Source organism: Microcebus murinus, chromosome 2 (genome assembly GCF_040939455.1).
Source record: "Microcebus murinus isolate Inina chromosome 2, M.murinus_Inina_mat1.0, whole genome shotgun sequence".
NCBI classification, from domain to species: domain Eukaryota; kingdom Metazoa; phylum Chordata; class Mammalia; order Primates; family Cheirogaleidae; genus Microcebus; species Microcebus murinus.
In genome coordinates this window covers 97,794,151-97,811,876 of record NC_134105.1, presented here as the reverse complement: position 1 = coordinate 97,811,876, position 17,726 = coordinate 97,794,151, and the positions used below count along the sequence as shown (strand labels likewise).

The 17,726-nt window shown below is 39.8% G+C and overlaps 1 protein-coding gene across 2 annotated transcripts in view; it reads right to left on the bottom strand.

Moving 5' to 3' along the window:
- CHD1L (chromodomain helicase DNA binding protein 1 like) overlaps positions 1-17,275 on the bottom strand; it is a 47,634-nt gene extending 30,359 nt beyond the window's left edge. Inside the window, exons 1-6 of one of the 2 annotated variants that reach the window (XM_076000044.1) lie at positions 17,118-17,275; positions 8,935-9,047; positions 5,994-6,100; positions 5,051-5,165; positions 4,073-4,104; positions 1,279-1,360 (exon numbers count right to left, since the gene is read on the bottom strand). In XM_076000044.1, coding sequence (XP_075856159.1) covers positions 1,279-1,360; positions 4,073-4,104; positions 5,051-5,165; positions 5,994-6,100; positions 8,935-9,047; positions 17,118-17,250 — 582 coding nt within the window. In that variant the 5' untranslated portion in view covers positions 17,251-17,275. Of the gene's footprint in view, positions 1-1,278; positions 1,361-4,072; positions 4,105-4,920; positions 4,940-5,050; positions 5,166-5,993; positions 6,101-8,934; positions 9,048-17,117 lie in introns of those variants that run through there. The other variant, XM_076000045.1, reaches the window with a different exon arrangement.
- Positions 17,276-17,726: the final 451 nt, after the last annotated feature.

Below are 17,726 nucleotides of genomic sequence, written 5' to 3'. Positions count from 1 at the left end.
GACTTAATGGAATGACCAATCACCAAAAGGACATGGCACCAGAAGGCTCAGGTTCAAGTTGTATACTAGCTGTTTCACATAGGAAATAAATACCTCTTCAGTGTCAACTACAAGAAGGGGACAATAATCCTGTGAAGAAGATACTATTACTAGGATATAAGTGATAACCTTTTGTGGACTCTGAAGTACTATACAAGCACTCAACATGGTTAATCTATGTGGGAATTCAAACTGTGTTACCACCTACGAAGGGACCAAACTTCAATTATCATCACAAAAATTAACATATGTAGGCTCATGAAGGAACAAGCCCTTATCGGGTCAATAATAAAAAGAAAGAGCTACATTCCACTGGCTCCTCAGAAAAAAGGGCAAGTTTAAGCTACTGTGGTATTTCTCATCTGTTTTGCCAGAACGATGCAAGAGATCAAGAGAAGAGAATGAAAGACAAAGACAGGAGAGACAGGAGGTCATATCCAATAGCACAAAACTGTTCTCTTCATGACTCCATATGAATTGTCAAATATTTTAAACAGGTAAATTGGGGGAGGGGTACAATATGTCCAATATATTATATCTACTATGGCAGAAAAAGGACCGGAAGATTATTTTTTTAAAGAAATTGCCCCTTTGAATATGATCCAAAGAGAACTGAAACATTTCCAAAAATACAATGTATTTTATTGGGGTAGGGTCTTATTCATGTGATAACCAGATTTCAGTAAACATTATCTCCTATATAAAAGATGAAGAAGGAAAAGTTAGGCCATATTAAGTGCTACCTCTGTCACCCACAAAATGTTCATGTAACCCTATAGAAATCTGACAGAAAAAAAAGGTTTCAATTTAACTGACTCTATACAGGCCTAAACTAATAATATTTTTAAAAGGGAGTTAAGAAGGGGAAGGAGGGAATAATAGGTGGAGCACAGAGGACTTTTAGGGTAGTGAAACTGCTCTATATGATATTATAATAGTGAATGCATGTCATTATATACTTGTCCAATCCCACAGAAGGCACAACACCAAGGTGAACCCTAATGTAAACTATGGACTTTCGGTGATAATGATGTGTCAATGTAGATTTAGCAGTTGTAACAAATGTACCACTCTGGTGCAGGACATTGATGGTAGGGAAAGCTGTGTATTTGTGAGGGCAGGAATATACAAGAAATTTCTGCATTTTCTGCTCAATTTTGCTGCAACCCTAAAACTGCTCTAAAAATAAAGCCTATTAAAGAAAGGGTGGGGTATATAAAAACTAGCCTGTGAGTTTACCTCTGACAGAGTCTTATGCAGCAGGGAGCTTTGGTTTTTCAACCTGTGAGCTTCATCCACAACAAGAACACTCCAAGGGAATCTGTGAAAAAAAAGTCAAGCTTTCAGTTTTGTGTAACTTAAACATGAATCTCGCAATCAAAAGTCTTACTACAAAACCGTGACTGTTGTTAAAAAGCCTAATAGTAAGCCCACTATATTAGAAGCACAACCAAATTACCTTCCTATCTGAGAAGCTACCACGTACATAAGACAACATCTGGATAAGGTAGTAAGGTTAAGGGAATTTTCCTTCTTAGATGAGGAAATCCATGCAGAAAGGGAGGAGCCAGAGACAGAAAGGAAAAGGAAACATTTACGACCTCCTACTATGTGCCAGACACTGACCTTGGACTTTATGTGCTATTTAGTCCAAAAGAATATGGCAAGTAAACATAATTGTGCTCATTTTACCAATGAGGAGATTGAAGCTCAGAAAGGTGGTTGATTTGGTCAAGGTCACAAAAGTAGAGCTGATGTTCAAACACAGAAGAAAAATCAAGAGACAGTGATACCACAGTAGCTAAAGAAGTATGACTTTTAAATACAGAAGTGGCAAACAGAATCCAATGTTACAGAAATGCCCAGGAAGATACATCCAGGATTTGTGAATATGGAGGTCACTGGTGGCTGCTGCCAGAGCATGTTTTGTAGTGTAGTAAGTTACAGAGGGTCCAAAGAGAGTGCAGAAAGTCCAAGGAGAGGGCTGGGTAGCATGAGCAGAGAACACATTTAAGGATTACAAGGATCAAGGGTCCAGATGGAGTTAGACAACGGCCATGAGATAAAGTGTCGACAGTACAGTGCATAGTTCTATTTGAATTAGCCTTAAACTGATTAGGTCCTATTCCCTCATGAAAAACTAGACACTTAGGTTTTTATACACATAGGCATCCAATAAATGTTTGTTCAGTGAAAGAGGACACAGGGAGGTGGATTTGGGCTCAGCAACAGGAAGTGGATTAAATCACTCATCAAAGTGCATTCTAAAGGATGCTCCCTGAAGAGGAGGAGGTGGAAGGAAAACTGAATGGAGAGTCTGATGAAGTAACTTCTAATCCTTTTCTAATCTAATCTTCTGATCCAAAGAGTTTTGTCTATTGTCCAAAAAAATTTCAATGTTTTCACATTAACATGCATAGTCCTAACTATCCATAATTAACGTCTTTAGGGCAGAGATTATATTATACTTCTCTGCTATTCTCAGTGTGTAATACTGTAATATGCAATATAACCTTACCAAATATACTGAAAGAATACATCAATGTTTTGGGATTCATACTATAAGACAACATTATAAATGTCCCTCTCTTACATAGGTCCTTAAATCCACCTGGAAATGCATTCAAAATAGATTACCTGAGATAGATTACATTTGTACTGAATAATGTGAAAACTCCAGTGCACTGAGCTACTTTCTGAAGCTTCCTTAAAAGGAGGCTCTATCTATAGCACTGAGTGCTGGGTTTAACGGTCTGCTTTGTCATTAATCAGCAATGTACCTTTGATGGGTTACCTAATCTCTCACTTTCTTCATATTTAAAATGGATGATCATACCTTCCTACTAGGGTTTTCATGAACATTAAATGGGATAATGTATGTAAAGTACCCAACAACATTTATGTCCCAATTGTATTATCTTTTGAGACTTCCTATATATTGTCATGTATTATGAATATTTGTACACTTCTTATCCCTGTGCTGGAGTTTATGTCCTCTTAGGGTAGCTCTACAATTTACTTTTCTGGTATTGATGATAACTCTCCAAACGGTGCCTTTCTAGTGAGACTTTCAACAAATATTAAGACTTTCAACAAAAATTAAGTTGGACTTTAATATTATAATAAAAAGAAAAAGGGAAACCATATCCTCTTCCTAAGATAAATGTGCTCACTTAGATGAAATACTAGATAGAAGTCATAAAATCTATGACCTAGCCTTTAGTATTTCAAAATAAGATGAAAATAGAACTCCAACTCACAAAAACACACATGAAAAATAACATTTAAAATATTGATTAAGTGCTTTGAAAACAAAAATTTCTGAATATTAAAGATGCAGAATCCCCACCTAACCATGTCATAACTACACAGGTTACAGAGAATGAAATGCTGTCAACATGGCTTTCTCTCTTACTTACCTAAAATCTAGCTTTTGTTTAATTTACATTATAACCGTTATCTTGACCTGACCATATACTGCAACATGTCGTTCCTATTATCAGGTGGCACTAAGAGTTAAATCTAAGTTTCCTACACTTCATGCACCAATATGAGGCCTAAAAGTTAACTGATTAGAAGTATACTTAAAACTCCCTTTCTTAAGTTAACTCTAGAGCACTGATTGCTACTTTAGGTTACTCCCAGGAAAAGGCTCAAATGAATCACATCCTACATTATATTACAATCTCTAAACAGTAGTCCTGAAAAGTATCTATGCAAGTTGTAGCATAAACAATCTAATATCTGTTAACCACACCGTTTATACTGAATCTCATTTAATTCTCACAATAGCCATCCAAAGTAAGAAACAACTATTACAATTTTACAGATGAAGCTGAAGTTCATAGAGATTAAATAACCAAAGGACACACGGAAAGAACATAGGACTTCTGCCATGCTGCCAATCCATGAATGGGACTCATAGAAGACACACCAGACACCAGAAAAGAGACAAAGTACTAAAATGTGAAGGAAAACCATGACTTTCATAATGCATTCAACACAGTTTTGTGAAGTAGTACAACCTACTCACGATTTTAGAAAAGATGCATCTTTCAAGCATATCTGAAAAATCAAGGAAGACAAGTTACAAAGGCCAGTATTGATAAACTCTGATATTAATAGCTAGTTTTTCTGTAAGTACAGAATTTATCTAACTCTTATTTGTTCTCTAAGTAAAAAAAAAAAAGTCCTAAGCATAATTTCTAAGTCTTATGAACAACAAGGGAGGTATGATTAAGTAGAAGGTATAACCTATAGTGACCCAGATAGTCTTAGCACGAAGAACAAGGATTTACAAGGAGACTGGAACTAAGTATCCTCCGTTCCTATCCTCCAGTAAGAAATATGTTGCCTTGATCCACAAAACCCTTTCCCCTGCCTGCCGGACTGTTATCAACCAAGAGGTAGCTTAAATGCCACCTCCCTGAGAAGCCTTCCCCCTTGATCCACCAGGAAAGAGAGAGAGAGATCTAACTAATGTGAAGCATAACGATCTTCATTTCTCTTAGTCATACCCTCTCTTTGAGAATCTGATGAAGGCAGACTCTCTTACCAGAAAAATAGGCGCTCTCAAAAAAAAAATTTAGGCTGGGCGCAGTGGCTCACGCCTATAATCCTAGAATCCTAGCACTCTGGGAGGCCGAGGCGGGAGGATTGCTCGAGGTCAGGAGTTCGAAACCAGCCTGAGCAAGAGCGAGACCCCCGTCTCTACTAAAAATAGAAAGAAATTCATTGGCCAACTAATATATGTAGAAAAAATTAGCTGGGCATGGTGGCGCATGCCTGTAGTCCCAGCTACTCGGGAGGCTGAGGCAGGAGGATTGCTTGAGCCCAGGAGTTTGAGGTTGCTGTGAGCTAGGCTGACGCCATGGTACTCACTCTAGCCTGGGCAACAAAGCAAGACTCTGTCTCAAGAAAAAAAAAAAATAATCAAATATCATTTCACTGGATTCTACAACTTCTGAGGTCCCAGGTCAGGAGTTCTTGCCACAGAGAAACAAATGGATACTTCATAGGTAGTCAGCAGCACATGAAAATGTGACTGTTGCTGCAGATCTTGCTGAATGTGAGCTCTTTCCTCCTTGTCGCCTGCATATGTTACACAGGAAAGGCCTGGAGCAAACCTGAATCCAAGAAAAGAGGCAGATGAACAAACACAAATGCTAGAGTCACGGGACAGGGTTATATGCACATAGGGAAAATTACATTTCAGGGAAGGATTGCAATGTGCAGACCTCATGAGCTCCAGCAACCAGAAGGAATCCTGGGGGCTTTGCATTTTTTCTAAAGTACAATTAACACATTGACTGCCACACTAGAAAATTTTTTCCTTCGGGCCACAGTGTTTCATTACAAACATAGAATAAAAATTTCAAAAACAAAATGATCCTTTCTAATTTAATGAAAAAATCTGTCATTTTTAATTGTTTTCAGAGCGTGAGTTATATGCAACTTGAAAAACAGTTGTCATGACTCCCAAGGTAAAGAGACATGTGAGTTACATATGCTGCATGAAGCCCCAGGCTCAAAACTAGTGTGAGTTAAATGCAACTCACATGGCTGTTAAATGTGTTAAACCTCAGGGCAAGTTCCTATGTAAATAGGTAGAAGAGCTCTAAAAAGTCTTGTGCTGACTCTAAAAATAAAATTTTTTTTTCCATGTTATTTACTTCCTATGTTACTAGGGAAAAGGTGGTTTCTCCGTTAGATCATCAAAATTTACTAAAAATGAGTGCTGACCTTAATATAAACTGTCAAATAGTAATCATAACATCCATTCGACCCTCCCCCTATCATATCCTGAAGGTCTACCTACAGTGCATCAGTTTAGAGTTTTCTGGAATAAACTCACTGAATATGACAATGTGTTGTTTTTGTCATATTTTACATATCATCCAAGAAAAAAAAACTTCAATGTAAGCAATACAATTTCAGTTAGATCCACTTTGTACCTTGCCATCTCTTCTTTCCAGTTGCTCAAAACAGATAAGGGACAAAGAATCAGAAACGGTCCTTCATCATTTAATCTTCCCGCCAAGTAAATGAAGAGAGCAATAGCCTGGAACATAGAAAAAGAAGGCAGTTTTGATTACATTTCCTCATAAGAAACAACCGCAAAGTTCCCACAACCCTGTAGGGAATACAAACTCTTACGTATGGCTTGCTTTACAAAGAAATAATGTCCAATCTTCCACACATTAGAAGAGTAATCTCTTCCGAGAGTGAAATCATGTAAGCCTCAATATACTTGCCACAAAAATTTACAGTACTCAATTACTTTGAGTTAACAAGCAATGAAGCTCAATATTTAGGTAACTGAACCTCTACTGCAAAGAAAAAAGTCAGGAAAGAAAACAGAAATCAATGAAAATACTGCAACTGATGGACAAGATCAGGAATACTCTGAAAATACAAAGCAAGAAGGGCCAAGACTGTAAAAATGACCAATTGCATGGAGGCCCTCTGCTGTCCGCCAGGCTCTCCTGAGGATATTTTTCTTCCCTCCTAACTTTCTCCCTCCTTTCCCTACTGTTTTCCTTCATCCTATGTATATCTACAGAGCGTCCTCTATTTGCTAGAACTGTTCTAAGCTCCAGTTACACAACAGTGAACAAAATAGATGAAACTGCTAGCTCTCTTGGAGCACACATTCTAACAGGGAAAACAGACAATAAACAATCCTCCGAAGCTTAAGTAAGGGTATAAAATGAAAAATCTTTGTAAAGGCAGATGGGCATACTGCAGGAGATTCCGGCACACGCTTTTGACTTGAAACTTGCTGTGATATACAGAGAAAAAAACACTCTTATTTCAAACAAAATGTGTTAGGAGCTTCCATCCCCAAATGCTGAGTTATTTCTGAGATAAATCTATTCTAAGGATATAATTGAAAATCCTGAAAAAGCTATAAGCCCAAAGATGTTCACATCAAGATTAATTTAAATTGAACAAAAAAGGGGGGAAATCATCATTTACCACAAGTAAATTATGATAAATTCTCTTGATGGAATATTATGCGGCCAGTTGATAAGAATGAGAAGAATATAATAAAATGGAAAACAACAATGATGGTGCCAGATTAACAAAATACAAACCATATGTGCACTATAATTTCAAACATGCAAAACATTAACATTTCTACTAATGTTTGTGGTTAGAACACTGTGACTATAGGGCGGTAGTTAATTTTTATAATGAAAATAGTCTTCTTTTTAAATTATCTATGGCTTTGCAGCCCAAACCATGCCCAGAACAATCCTTTAATAAATGACTTACTAGATTAAAACCATTCTGTTTAGTTTTTCCTGAGGATACAATTTAGAGAAAGTTTTTCTTTTATTACCATAAGCCAGATATGTCTACAAAATAGATTTGGAGTCACTAGTGAATTCTACCAAACATTTAAAAAAGAAATGACACCAATCTACATAAAGTCTTACAGAAAATTGAAGAGGAAGGAACACTTCTCAATTCATTCTACAAGGCCAGCTTTACCCTAATACTAAAACTAGACAAAGACATTACAAGAAAAGGAAATTAGATTGGTTTCTTTCATGAACATAGATGCAAAAATTCCAAACAAAATTTTAGCAAAACAAAAATTTTGCTAATATTTGTTTAGCAAAGGTGGTATATTTTTAGGGAGCTTAACATAGAGCTATGCAAACAACCCAGGGAAATAAGCAGAATTTGCTGGCTCTGAATGAAGTCAGTAGGGCAATTCCAATGACCAGGGCAAAAGGGCACCCTTTCCTAGTGCAAGAGCCAGTTAGACTGGATCCCAGAGATATCATCGTTGTTCTAGCACCATAGGTCTCAGATAAGGAATGTATTATACTAGTACCAGATTTGTTTGCCTGAGAAAGCTGAGGGTGGTAATAAATGAAGTTACCCCAGGACACTCTACTCTGAGGTCACAATGCATTCAGAATAATTCCAAGATTGGCAAGGCACACCTGGCTTAAATAGTCTCCAATATATAGGCCTACGGGCAGAATTGCTACAGCTTAATGTTTCTGGATACAAGGTTAGCTTTGGTGGTGGCAGTTGAGCTTCCAAATGGACTAATGAGACCCTTGCTTACTCTGTGTGTTCACTGACAAAACCTTTTTGGGATTGGGAAACATATCTCCATGGTTTCTGATCAAGCTGCCTCTGCTGTGTGTCCTTACTGCACTGACCTTCTTTGGTTCCCTATAAATATGTAAACCTTGTGTGATTAACCCAAGGGGTGTCTGTGACTGGACTTCGCATCATTCCAAGCCCACCACTGACCACTGACATCTGTCAGCCTGGGACAGTGCTGGTGATCATCCTGCCAGAAGCACCATCTACACCACCTGCTTGCAAACGCCCAAGGAGGCCACATCGGATTCTCCAGGTCTCACGACTTTATCCCATTCCTTTTAAGGCAATTAGATGGCCGAGTCATCTTTGAAAACTAAGGGTACTTCCTCCGTACTTCTCTAGCACAGTAGAGAAGTGGGAAGGAGCTGCACCCCCACTGAGGAAGGGTAATTAATATAAGTAGTGATCCAGTTAATAACTACATAAAGTATCACTAACGAGGTTAGTCAATTTGATCCCTGGGCAGGTATACTTGCTTGACGTAGAGAAAAACTCTGTATCCAAGCCCATTAATTGCAATTGTAACTCAGGCATGTCTTTTCACAGACATATGTCAAAGGCCAGATGAGATAAGGGTAGTGACACAATTCAAAACTATCCTCTCAACTAGAAAAATAAACTCCAAGGTTGTGATCTCTTAATAAAGTTTCAAGCATTTCACCTCCTAGTATAAAATGACATTCTGTAGCTAGCAGCTAAGACGGGAATGCATTGTAAGGAGGCATTTTTGTGCAGGTGAACCGTGGCTGTCCCCCAGTAACATACCTGGCAGGTCTTCCCCAGGCCCATCTCATCTCCCAGGATGCAGCCATTTTGACAATGGAAGCGCTGGGCTAGCCAGTTGACTCCCTCCAGCTGATAAGAGCGTAGATGAATCCCTAGAAATAAAAACATATAGCAAATCTGAGGGGTAGACATTTCAGCACATACACAGGCAAATGTCCTAAGGCTTTGAATGAAGAACATGGCCTAAATTCCCATAACTACAAACCTTATTGGTCTTATCTCTCACTGGGAAGTTATGGATATGTAAATACCTGCTGACTTCCAAACTACTTTTTGAGCAGACTTAGTCAACATTATATTCAAAGCCCTAAAACAGCCTGTCATTGTTACCTGATCCACTTGACAGATGAGAAAGCCATGCTGGGATTTGGCCTCTATACTGCCCATGTCTCAGCATCCATTCTGGGAAATGAGGCATTACTGACAGAACTTAACAACAAACAACACATGGACTGTACGTGTGTCTGTCTGCTTAATTGCATCCGTTTAAATTTGCTGTTGGTGCTAAAGGAAAAACACCAATAGCACCAATAGTGAGACAGGACCAGACTACATAATGCTTCAACAGAAGAGGAGTGTTAAGAATGGAAATGATGGCCGGGCGCTGTGGCTCACGCCTGTAATCCTAGCTCTTGGGAGGCCGAGGCGGGCGGATTGCTCAAGGTCAGGAGTTCAAAACCAGCCTGAGCAAGATCGAGACCCCGTCTCTACTATAAATAGAAAGAAATTAATTGGCCAACTGATATATATATAAAAAAATTAGCCGGGCATGGTGGCGCATGCCTGTAGTCCCAGCTACCCGGGAGGCTGAGGCAGAAGGATCACTCGAGCCCAGGAGTTTGAGGTTGCTGTGAGCTAGGCTGACGCCACGGCACTCACTCTAGCCTGGGCAACAAAGCGAGACTCTGTCTCAAAACAAAACAAAAAAAAAAAAAAAAAAAAGAATGGAAATGATGCTTTATAAAGGGTGTTTAACAATGTACAAGGATGGCAGAAAATGTCTGAAATCCACATGGAGCTTCTGCTGCCTCTCTTTTCTCTTTCCCTTGGGGAAAAAATCCAATTTCAGAGAATAACTGTATCTTGGGAATATGGAAGACCTTAACTATACTTTATGTAAGAACTATTAGCAAAAATATAAGTGTAATTTAATTCATGATTTTAAAAAATCTATATAATATATAATTGTAGAACATTACAAAATGAACAATAGCTATTTTTCTTAGGTGCTTACTAAATATCAGGGAAAGTAGTGAACACTTTATGTAAATTATAATATCTCACTTAATTCTTATAACAATCCTATGCAGCAGGTACTATTTCTATTTCATAGATTAGAAACTTCAGATAGTCAAAGAAGATTGACATGTGAAATCTGGAGACTTCTGTTTCCAGAAAGATGGAGTATATGTTTTATTCCTCCTGATAGCCCCTGGAGGTGATATATAACACAAACATAAGGAGACTCTGAAAGGTATAGTGAAGAAGCAGACTGGCTAGGAACCTCAGGACCTGAGGAATGACAGAGTAGTAAATTCCCTGGGATTTCTTTTTAAGAAATCAGCAAACTAGAAATGCTAATTGGTGTAGACCAAACAAACGAAAAAAACAACACCCAACAAAAGCCTGCTCCTGCTAGAAAATGGCAGTCTAGCAAGACAGAAAACTTTCAGACAATAACTGCTCTATTCTAGCTGCCAAACACCACAGAAAAAAAATCTGTGGCCCCACCCACACCAGCAAAGTGGGGAGCACAGATTTTTATGCACAGGTATAAGGAATTGCCCAAACACCCCAACAAGGTTGCTATAAGAGAAGGTCAAGTAGGGAGCTGGGATTTTTGTCCCCACCCACCAGTTACGAGACCCTCCCCCTCCACTTTTGCCCTCCCCTGCAGTATCAGAGGAGACCATGCCAGGAGCCAAAACTCCCACCCTCACCCAGCAGGAAAGAGAAGCCCCTTCCCAAACCCCAGATTTCGAATCACCCCACACAGGCTGAGTGGGTGAGCCTAGATTTCTAGCCCCAAAATGTCCAGGTTCCAATTAAAAAGCATTTATCACACCGAGAACTGGGAAGATTTCATATTGAATAAAAAAAGATAATCAATAGATGTCAGCACCCAGATAACATGATGTTAGAATTAACAAAGATTTTAAAGCAATAATGAGAAAAATGCTTCAACAAGCAATTACAAACACTCTTGAACAATTGAAAAAATAGAAAGCCTCAGTTAAGAATAAGAAAACCTCAGCAAAAAAATAAAAGATGTAAAAAGACAGAATGGAAATTTTAAAACTGAAAAATACAATAACCAAAATAAAAGGTTAATTGATGAGACCAGTAGCAGAATGGAAGGAAGAGAGGAAACAATCAATGAACTGAAAGAACAGTAGAAATTACATAATCAGAGCAACAGAGATAAATTAGGCTGAAAAGAAATGAAAAAGTTCCTCAGGGAACTGTAGGACTATAACAAAAGATCTAATGTTTGTTCATTGGTATACAACAAAAGAGAAAGAAAGACAGGGCTGAAAAAATACTTAAAAGAAATAATGGCCAAAAACTCCCCAAATTTGGCAAAAGACCTACATATTCAAGAAGCTGACTGAACCTCGAACAGAAAAAAAAATCAAAGAAACATATACCAAGACACATAATTATTAAAACTGCTGAAAACTAAAGACAAAGAATAGCTTGAAAGTAGCCAGAGGAAAACAATATCTTACTTATAAGGGAAGACTATTTGAATGACAGACTTCTCATCAGAAACTTAGAAGCCAGACAGACATGGCACATTTTTCAAATATTGAAAGAAAATAACTGTCAACCCAGACGCCTACAACCAACTAAAATTTTCTTCAGGAATAAAAGCAGAAATCAAGATGTTCTCAGATGAAGGAGAAAACTAAGAGAATGTGTCACCAACAAACTTAACCTAAAAAAAATGGTTAGGCCTGGTACGGTGGCTCACACCTGTAATCCTAGCACTCTGGGAGGCCAAGGCGGGAGGATTGCTCGAGGTCAGGAGTTCGAAACCAGCCTGAGCAAGAGCGAGACCCATCTCTACTATAAATAGAAAGAAATTAATTGGCCAACTAATATATATATAGAAAAAATTAGCTGGGCATGGTGGCGCATGCCTGTAGTCCCAGCTACTCCGAAGGCTGTGGCAGGAGGATTGCTTGAGCCCAGGAGTTTGAGGTTGCTGTGAGCTAGGCTGATGCCACGGCACTCACTCTAGCCTGGACAGCAAAAATTATAACATTGTCTCATGTGGTTCTAAAAGTATATAGTGGAAATATTTAAGATAATTATGTTATAAACAGAGGAAGGTAAAGGGATATAAAGGGAGGTAAGGTTTCTATACTTTATTCAAATAGGTAAAATGACAATATCAGTAGTCTGTGAATATACATATATATGCACATGTATATGTGTATAAGATGTAATACCTATAACAACTATTTAAAAAGCTAGACAAAGAGATAAACTCAAAAACACTAAAAAGAAAAATAAAATTCTAGAAATACTTCACAGGAAAGCAAGAAAAAGAAAACAGAAATGAAAACAGAGCGATAAAAGGAATAAAAATAAAATAGCAGACTTAAGCTTTAACATATCAAAAGTTACATGGAAATACAAATGGTATAAGTACACCAATTAAAAGGCAAAGATTGCCAAAGTAGATTTAAAACATGACCCAAAATTATAAATTGTCTACAAGAAATTCATTTCAAATATAAGTATATTGATTGGTGAAAGCAAAAAGATGGAGTCGTAGACAAAATAGTGGCCCTCACGACAATGTCCAAGTCCCCACCTCAGAACCAGTGGGTATGTTACTTTACATGGCAAAAAGGACTCTGCAGATATAATTAAGGTTAAGGGCCTTGAGATGAGGAGATTATCCTGAATTACCCTGGACAACCCAGGCAGACCCCATTCTGATCACATGAGTCTTTAGAATGAGCTGCAGTTGGAGAGAAAGATGACTATAGAAGAATGGATACAATGTTGCTGGCTTTGAAGATGAAGGAAAGGGGCCAAGAGTCAAGGGATGTGGGCAGCCTCTGGATGCTGGAAAGAACTAGGAAATGTATTTTCCTCTAGAGTCTCCAAAAAGGAGCACAGTCTTGCTCACACTCAACAGCAGTAGAATACACATTCTTTTCAAATGCCATGGAACATACACAACACATTCAGGGCCATAAAACAAATTTTAACAAATTTAAAAGAACTGAAATCAGAGTGTGTTTTCTCACCACAACACAACCAAATTAGAATCACTGACAGAAACGTTAAGAGGAAATCTCCAAACACTTGGAATCTAAACAACATACTTCTAAATAATCCTTCAAAGATTAAATCTCAAGGGAAACAAATATCCTGAAATGAATACAAATGAAAATACAACATATTGAATTTTGGGGGCAAAAATTAACTCAAAATAGATCATAGGCTTAAAGGTAAAAACTATAAAACTTTTAGGAAACAATAAAAAACTCTGTAGGATCTAGGCCTAGGCAATAAGATCTTACACTTGACATCAAAAAAACTATCCGTAACAGGAAAAATTGGTAAATCGGTAAATTTTAGCCAAAATTTAAAACTTCTGCAAAGCACATATCTGAGAAAATACTAGTATCTAGAATAAACAACTCTCAAAACACAATAGTGAAAATACAAAACAATCCAATTAGGGGGGCGGGTAAAAAAAAAAAAAAAAAAAAACAATCCAATTAAAAAATGGGCAAAAGACATTAAGAGAGACTTTATCAAAGGGGTTATAGATATTATTAGTCAACAGGAAATTAATATTATAATGACAAAATATCATTACACTTATATTAGAATAGCCAAAATAAAAAGTGACAATACCAAATGCTGACAAGGATGTAAAGAAACTGGATCATTCATACATTCACTCTGGAAAAGGTATGGCAGTTTCTTCAAAAATGAAACATGCAATTACCACATGACCCAGCCACAGCACTCTTAGGAATTTATTACAGAGAAATGAAGATTTATTTTCACACAAAATCTGTATACATATGTTTATAACATCTTTTTTTTGCAACAGCCAAAAACCAGAAACAACTCAGATATCCTTCAGTGTGTGGTTAAAATGAACACCTTCAACAATAAAAAGGAGTGAAGTACTGATATACACAACCATCTGCATTAATCTCCAGAGAATTATGCTCAATGAAAAACACCAATCCCCAAAGGTCATGTGCTATATAATTCTATTTAAATGTAATTTTTAAAAATGACAAAATTATAGAAATGGAGAACAGATTAGTTGTTGTTAGGGGTTAAGGCATGAGTGGGAGGGAACTGAGTGTAGCTATCAAAGGGCGACTTGAGGGATCTTTGTGGTGACAGAAATGTTCTATATCTTGACTATATCAATGTCAGCATCCCGGTTGTGATAATATCATAGTTTTGCAAGATATTAGCACTGGGGGAAACTGGGTAAAGGTTATGTGGGATCTGTGTATTATTTCTTACAACTGTATGTGATTCTATAATTACCATAAAATAAAAAGTTTAATTTTTAAAAATGACATGATATTATATCCATAAAGATAACAGTACTAAACACTTAGGAGTCAAATGCAAAAAACAGAAATAACCCTAGGTAGTTTTGTCAGAAAGGGGTTTAATATAGAAAATTAGATCACCATAAAATTGTTGAAAGGGCTGCAGTAGTAGCCTCCGGGCTAAGCTTCCAGGTACAACTGTGGATCAGCACCACAGAACTGGCCCACCAAGGAGGCATCTACCTCCAAGACCAGGAAGACAGGAACCAACTAGGAAACCACTAAAACAACTGTCAGCTCCAGGAACCTAACATCTCAGCCACAGTCCATGCCAACAAAATGAATGCTCTGTACCCTACCCAAGATCCATGAGACAGTAGCCACGAGGGAAGCAGAAAACTGAAATCCCTCCCAAACTGTGCCCTTTCCCTCACTTTCCCATTCCAAATCCCCCATAGTCATCTGCTTAGTCAAAGCCAAGTCACATGCACAACAGAACCACAGGGCAGTCTGGGAAATGTAGTCTTTTGTTTTCTAACCTCCAGGATGTGGATTCTCTTGTCCACCTGGGAGGCAGATGACTGGTAGAATAGCAAGACTAGGTCTGCATATTCTAGAAAGAAAAGGTCCTAAAGTATCTTCATGATTCAAAGATGAATATCTAAAAATCCATCAATACTAGTAATCAAATAAACATAAAACAATAAAGCATTTTAACTTCTCAAATTAGAAAATGACAGTGTTATTCTGAGTATGAATAAAAATTTTGCATACTTTTAATTGTTAAGGAATTAAAAAGCCATAACTATAATAAATAATTGGTCACAAGTAATAATCATAAGTATCAGCATTACTTATAATAGCAAAAAAAGAAAAAACCTAAATAAATACCTAATTGTAGGGACTGGCTAAACTATGCTACATTCATATACTGAAATGCCCTATAACCATTAAGAATGATGTTGAAGAATACTAACTGATATGGGGAAAATTATGATTTCCAAAAGTATGCATATGAAACCCCAGTTTTGTACTTCCTCACCCCTCACCAGAAGAAAAAGGAAATTATACACACATGCAGATCAAAGATTGGCAGGATAGATGACATGTTAACAGTAATAGGAATATGGAGATTAAAATTTCTCTCTACGTATAGGCTCTTCTCTAAATGTTTCATGGAGAATATGTACTACTTCTGTAATCAAAAGAAAAAATCAGTTAAGAACTTTATTAACCAATTCAAAAACCATAGTTTCTACAATATTCATTTATTCTTGCAAGTAGAAATAGGAATTACAAGTTATAATATTCAATAGCTATACCTTTGACTATGACTATTTTCTATTTTTCCTTCTTTCCCTCCAATAGCAATTTATCCAATTTTCCACGTTTGCCGATACACTTCTGCACTTCCTCCATCCCACCCACTCCAATTTGCAACCTCCTGCTTACTCATTTTCAGTGAAACAACACTTGTGCATACGCCTGTTGCTCCTGGAGTACTACCAGGAGCACTGCTGAGTATCAATGTACACGTATTTCCGAGCCCTCTCTCACACAAGTTCTCAAAGAACCGTTCCCAACAGCACTTGCAAGGAAATATGCAAACACACAAACACACACACTTTAGCCAAGATATGTCAAACATAAAAAGGCCGGTCCATAAACTCATGCTTAAATTGGATACACAGACTCAGGGACTCAAGCAGAGGGCGGTCTTTCTCCCTAACGTCGGGATCCTCCCCATTCACCTTCTTTTGTTGCGTAAGGAACCTCACACTTTCCGAGGTCTGGAGCACACAGTGTCAGCTCAGTAAACACTTGCTTATACTTTTAAAAAGCACTGTCACTGACTAGTCTAGGACTCCTGGTGGGCAGGGCCCATACTTGTCTTGCTCCTCTCAGTGGCCTGCGCCTAGGATTGCACGCTCTCAGTAGGGTTCAATAAATAACGACTAAACGCCAGCATTACGGACCATTGCCGACGCCCGACTCCGTCCCACAGCCCAGGCCCGCGCCGCGCCCCCCGTGTGTTAGTGCAAACGAGGAGAACGAGGCTGGGGAGGTGTTGTGCCGAAGCGCCCGGAAGGCCCTCGGGAAGGGCCGGTGAGATAAAACGGGCAGTTCCGTGCGTGCGGTGGAGTTCCCACAGACTTTGCCTGGCTGCAAAATACCGCGTTGGCGGAGAGTTCATCAGTGGCGAACTATCGGACACCTGCACGTGCACAGCAAACCGAGAAGAAAACTGAAGTTGGGAGATGAGTTCTGATAGTTTTACCGAAGGAACCAATGACCCCCGCCCCCCCAGGCCAGGACCCAAACCCACCGGAAGAGCAACTTTTAATCTGCACCGCCGGGGCGCCAGGACGCCCAGCGCGCCTCCGCAGGCCCGCACTTGCGCGGACCTTAACTCAGTTTCCCCTCCCGCGGGCCAGGCCCGCAACTCCACTCGTTCCGCGTCCGCCGGCCCGCGCCGCCCTGCGCGGGGGCTCCTCTCCGCCCGCTCTCCCTCAGCGGGAAGGGAAGGCCCCCGCGCCGCAGGCAAGCAACCCACGGGCGAGGCCCGTCCCGGCGAGTTGGCCGGCCTGGGCGCAAGTTCGCCCGCAGCCCACGCACCTGTCAGCCCCCACTGCCGCAGGTCCTGCTCCTGCACCCGCGCCCGCGCCGCCTCGGGGCTGCCCGCGCGCTGCAGGGCCAGTAAGAAGCCGGGCATGTCGCCCCGAGGGGCCGCTCCCCCATCGCGCTCCATCCGGCCCGGAGAGGCCCCGCCCGCGCGGCCCGGCGCTTTTCCTTAGCGACGCTCAGGGCGGGCCCGCGACGCACCCGGCCGACCTGCGGGCGCGGCGGCCGCCAGGGGGCGCTCCTGCGCAGGTTCCCGGGCCGGCGCGGGTGGTCGGCGTTGCCCTAGTGGTGGCTCTTTCCCGACCTGCTGCAGTGCAGGGCGCCGGGCGGGCAGCCCTGGCCTCGCCAGCGTGCTTTGGCTGTGCTTATGCGCCTGGGAGGCAACTGGTTGCCTGAGATGTTTTTCAGGGGGCCGCAAGCGGCTCTTTCATTATCTTATCAACTTTGTCAAGTATCAGATACCCCGCGGGGCTCTGGGAGGTGTAGAACTCAGTTAAGACTTCTTCTCTTCCCTGCCCTCCAGGGATTCACAACAAGATTGTAAAGATTGCTTATCTTAGTTTACACTAGCGATAAATTGGTTTAGGCTCTGTAGTCCCCTAT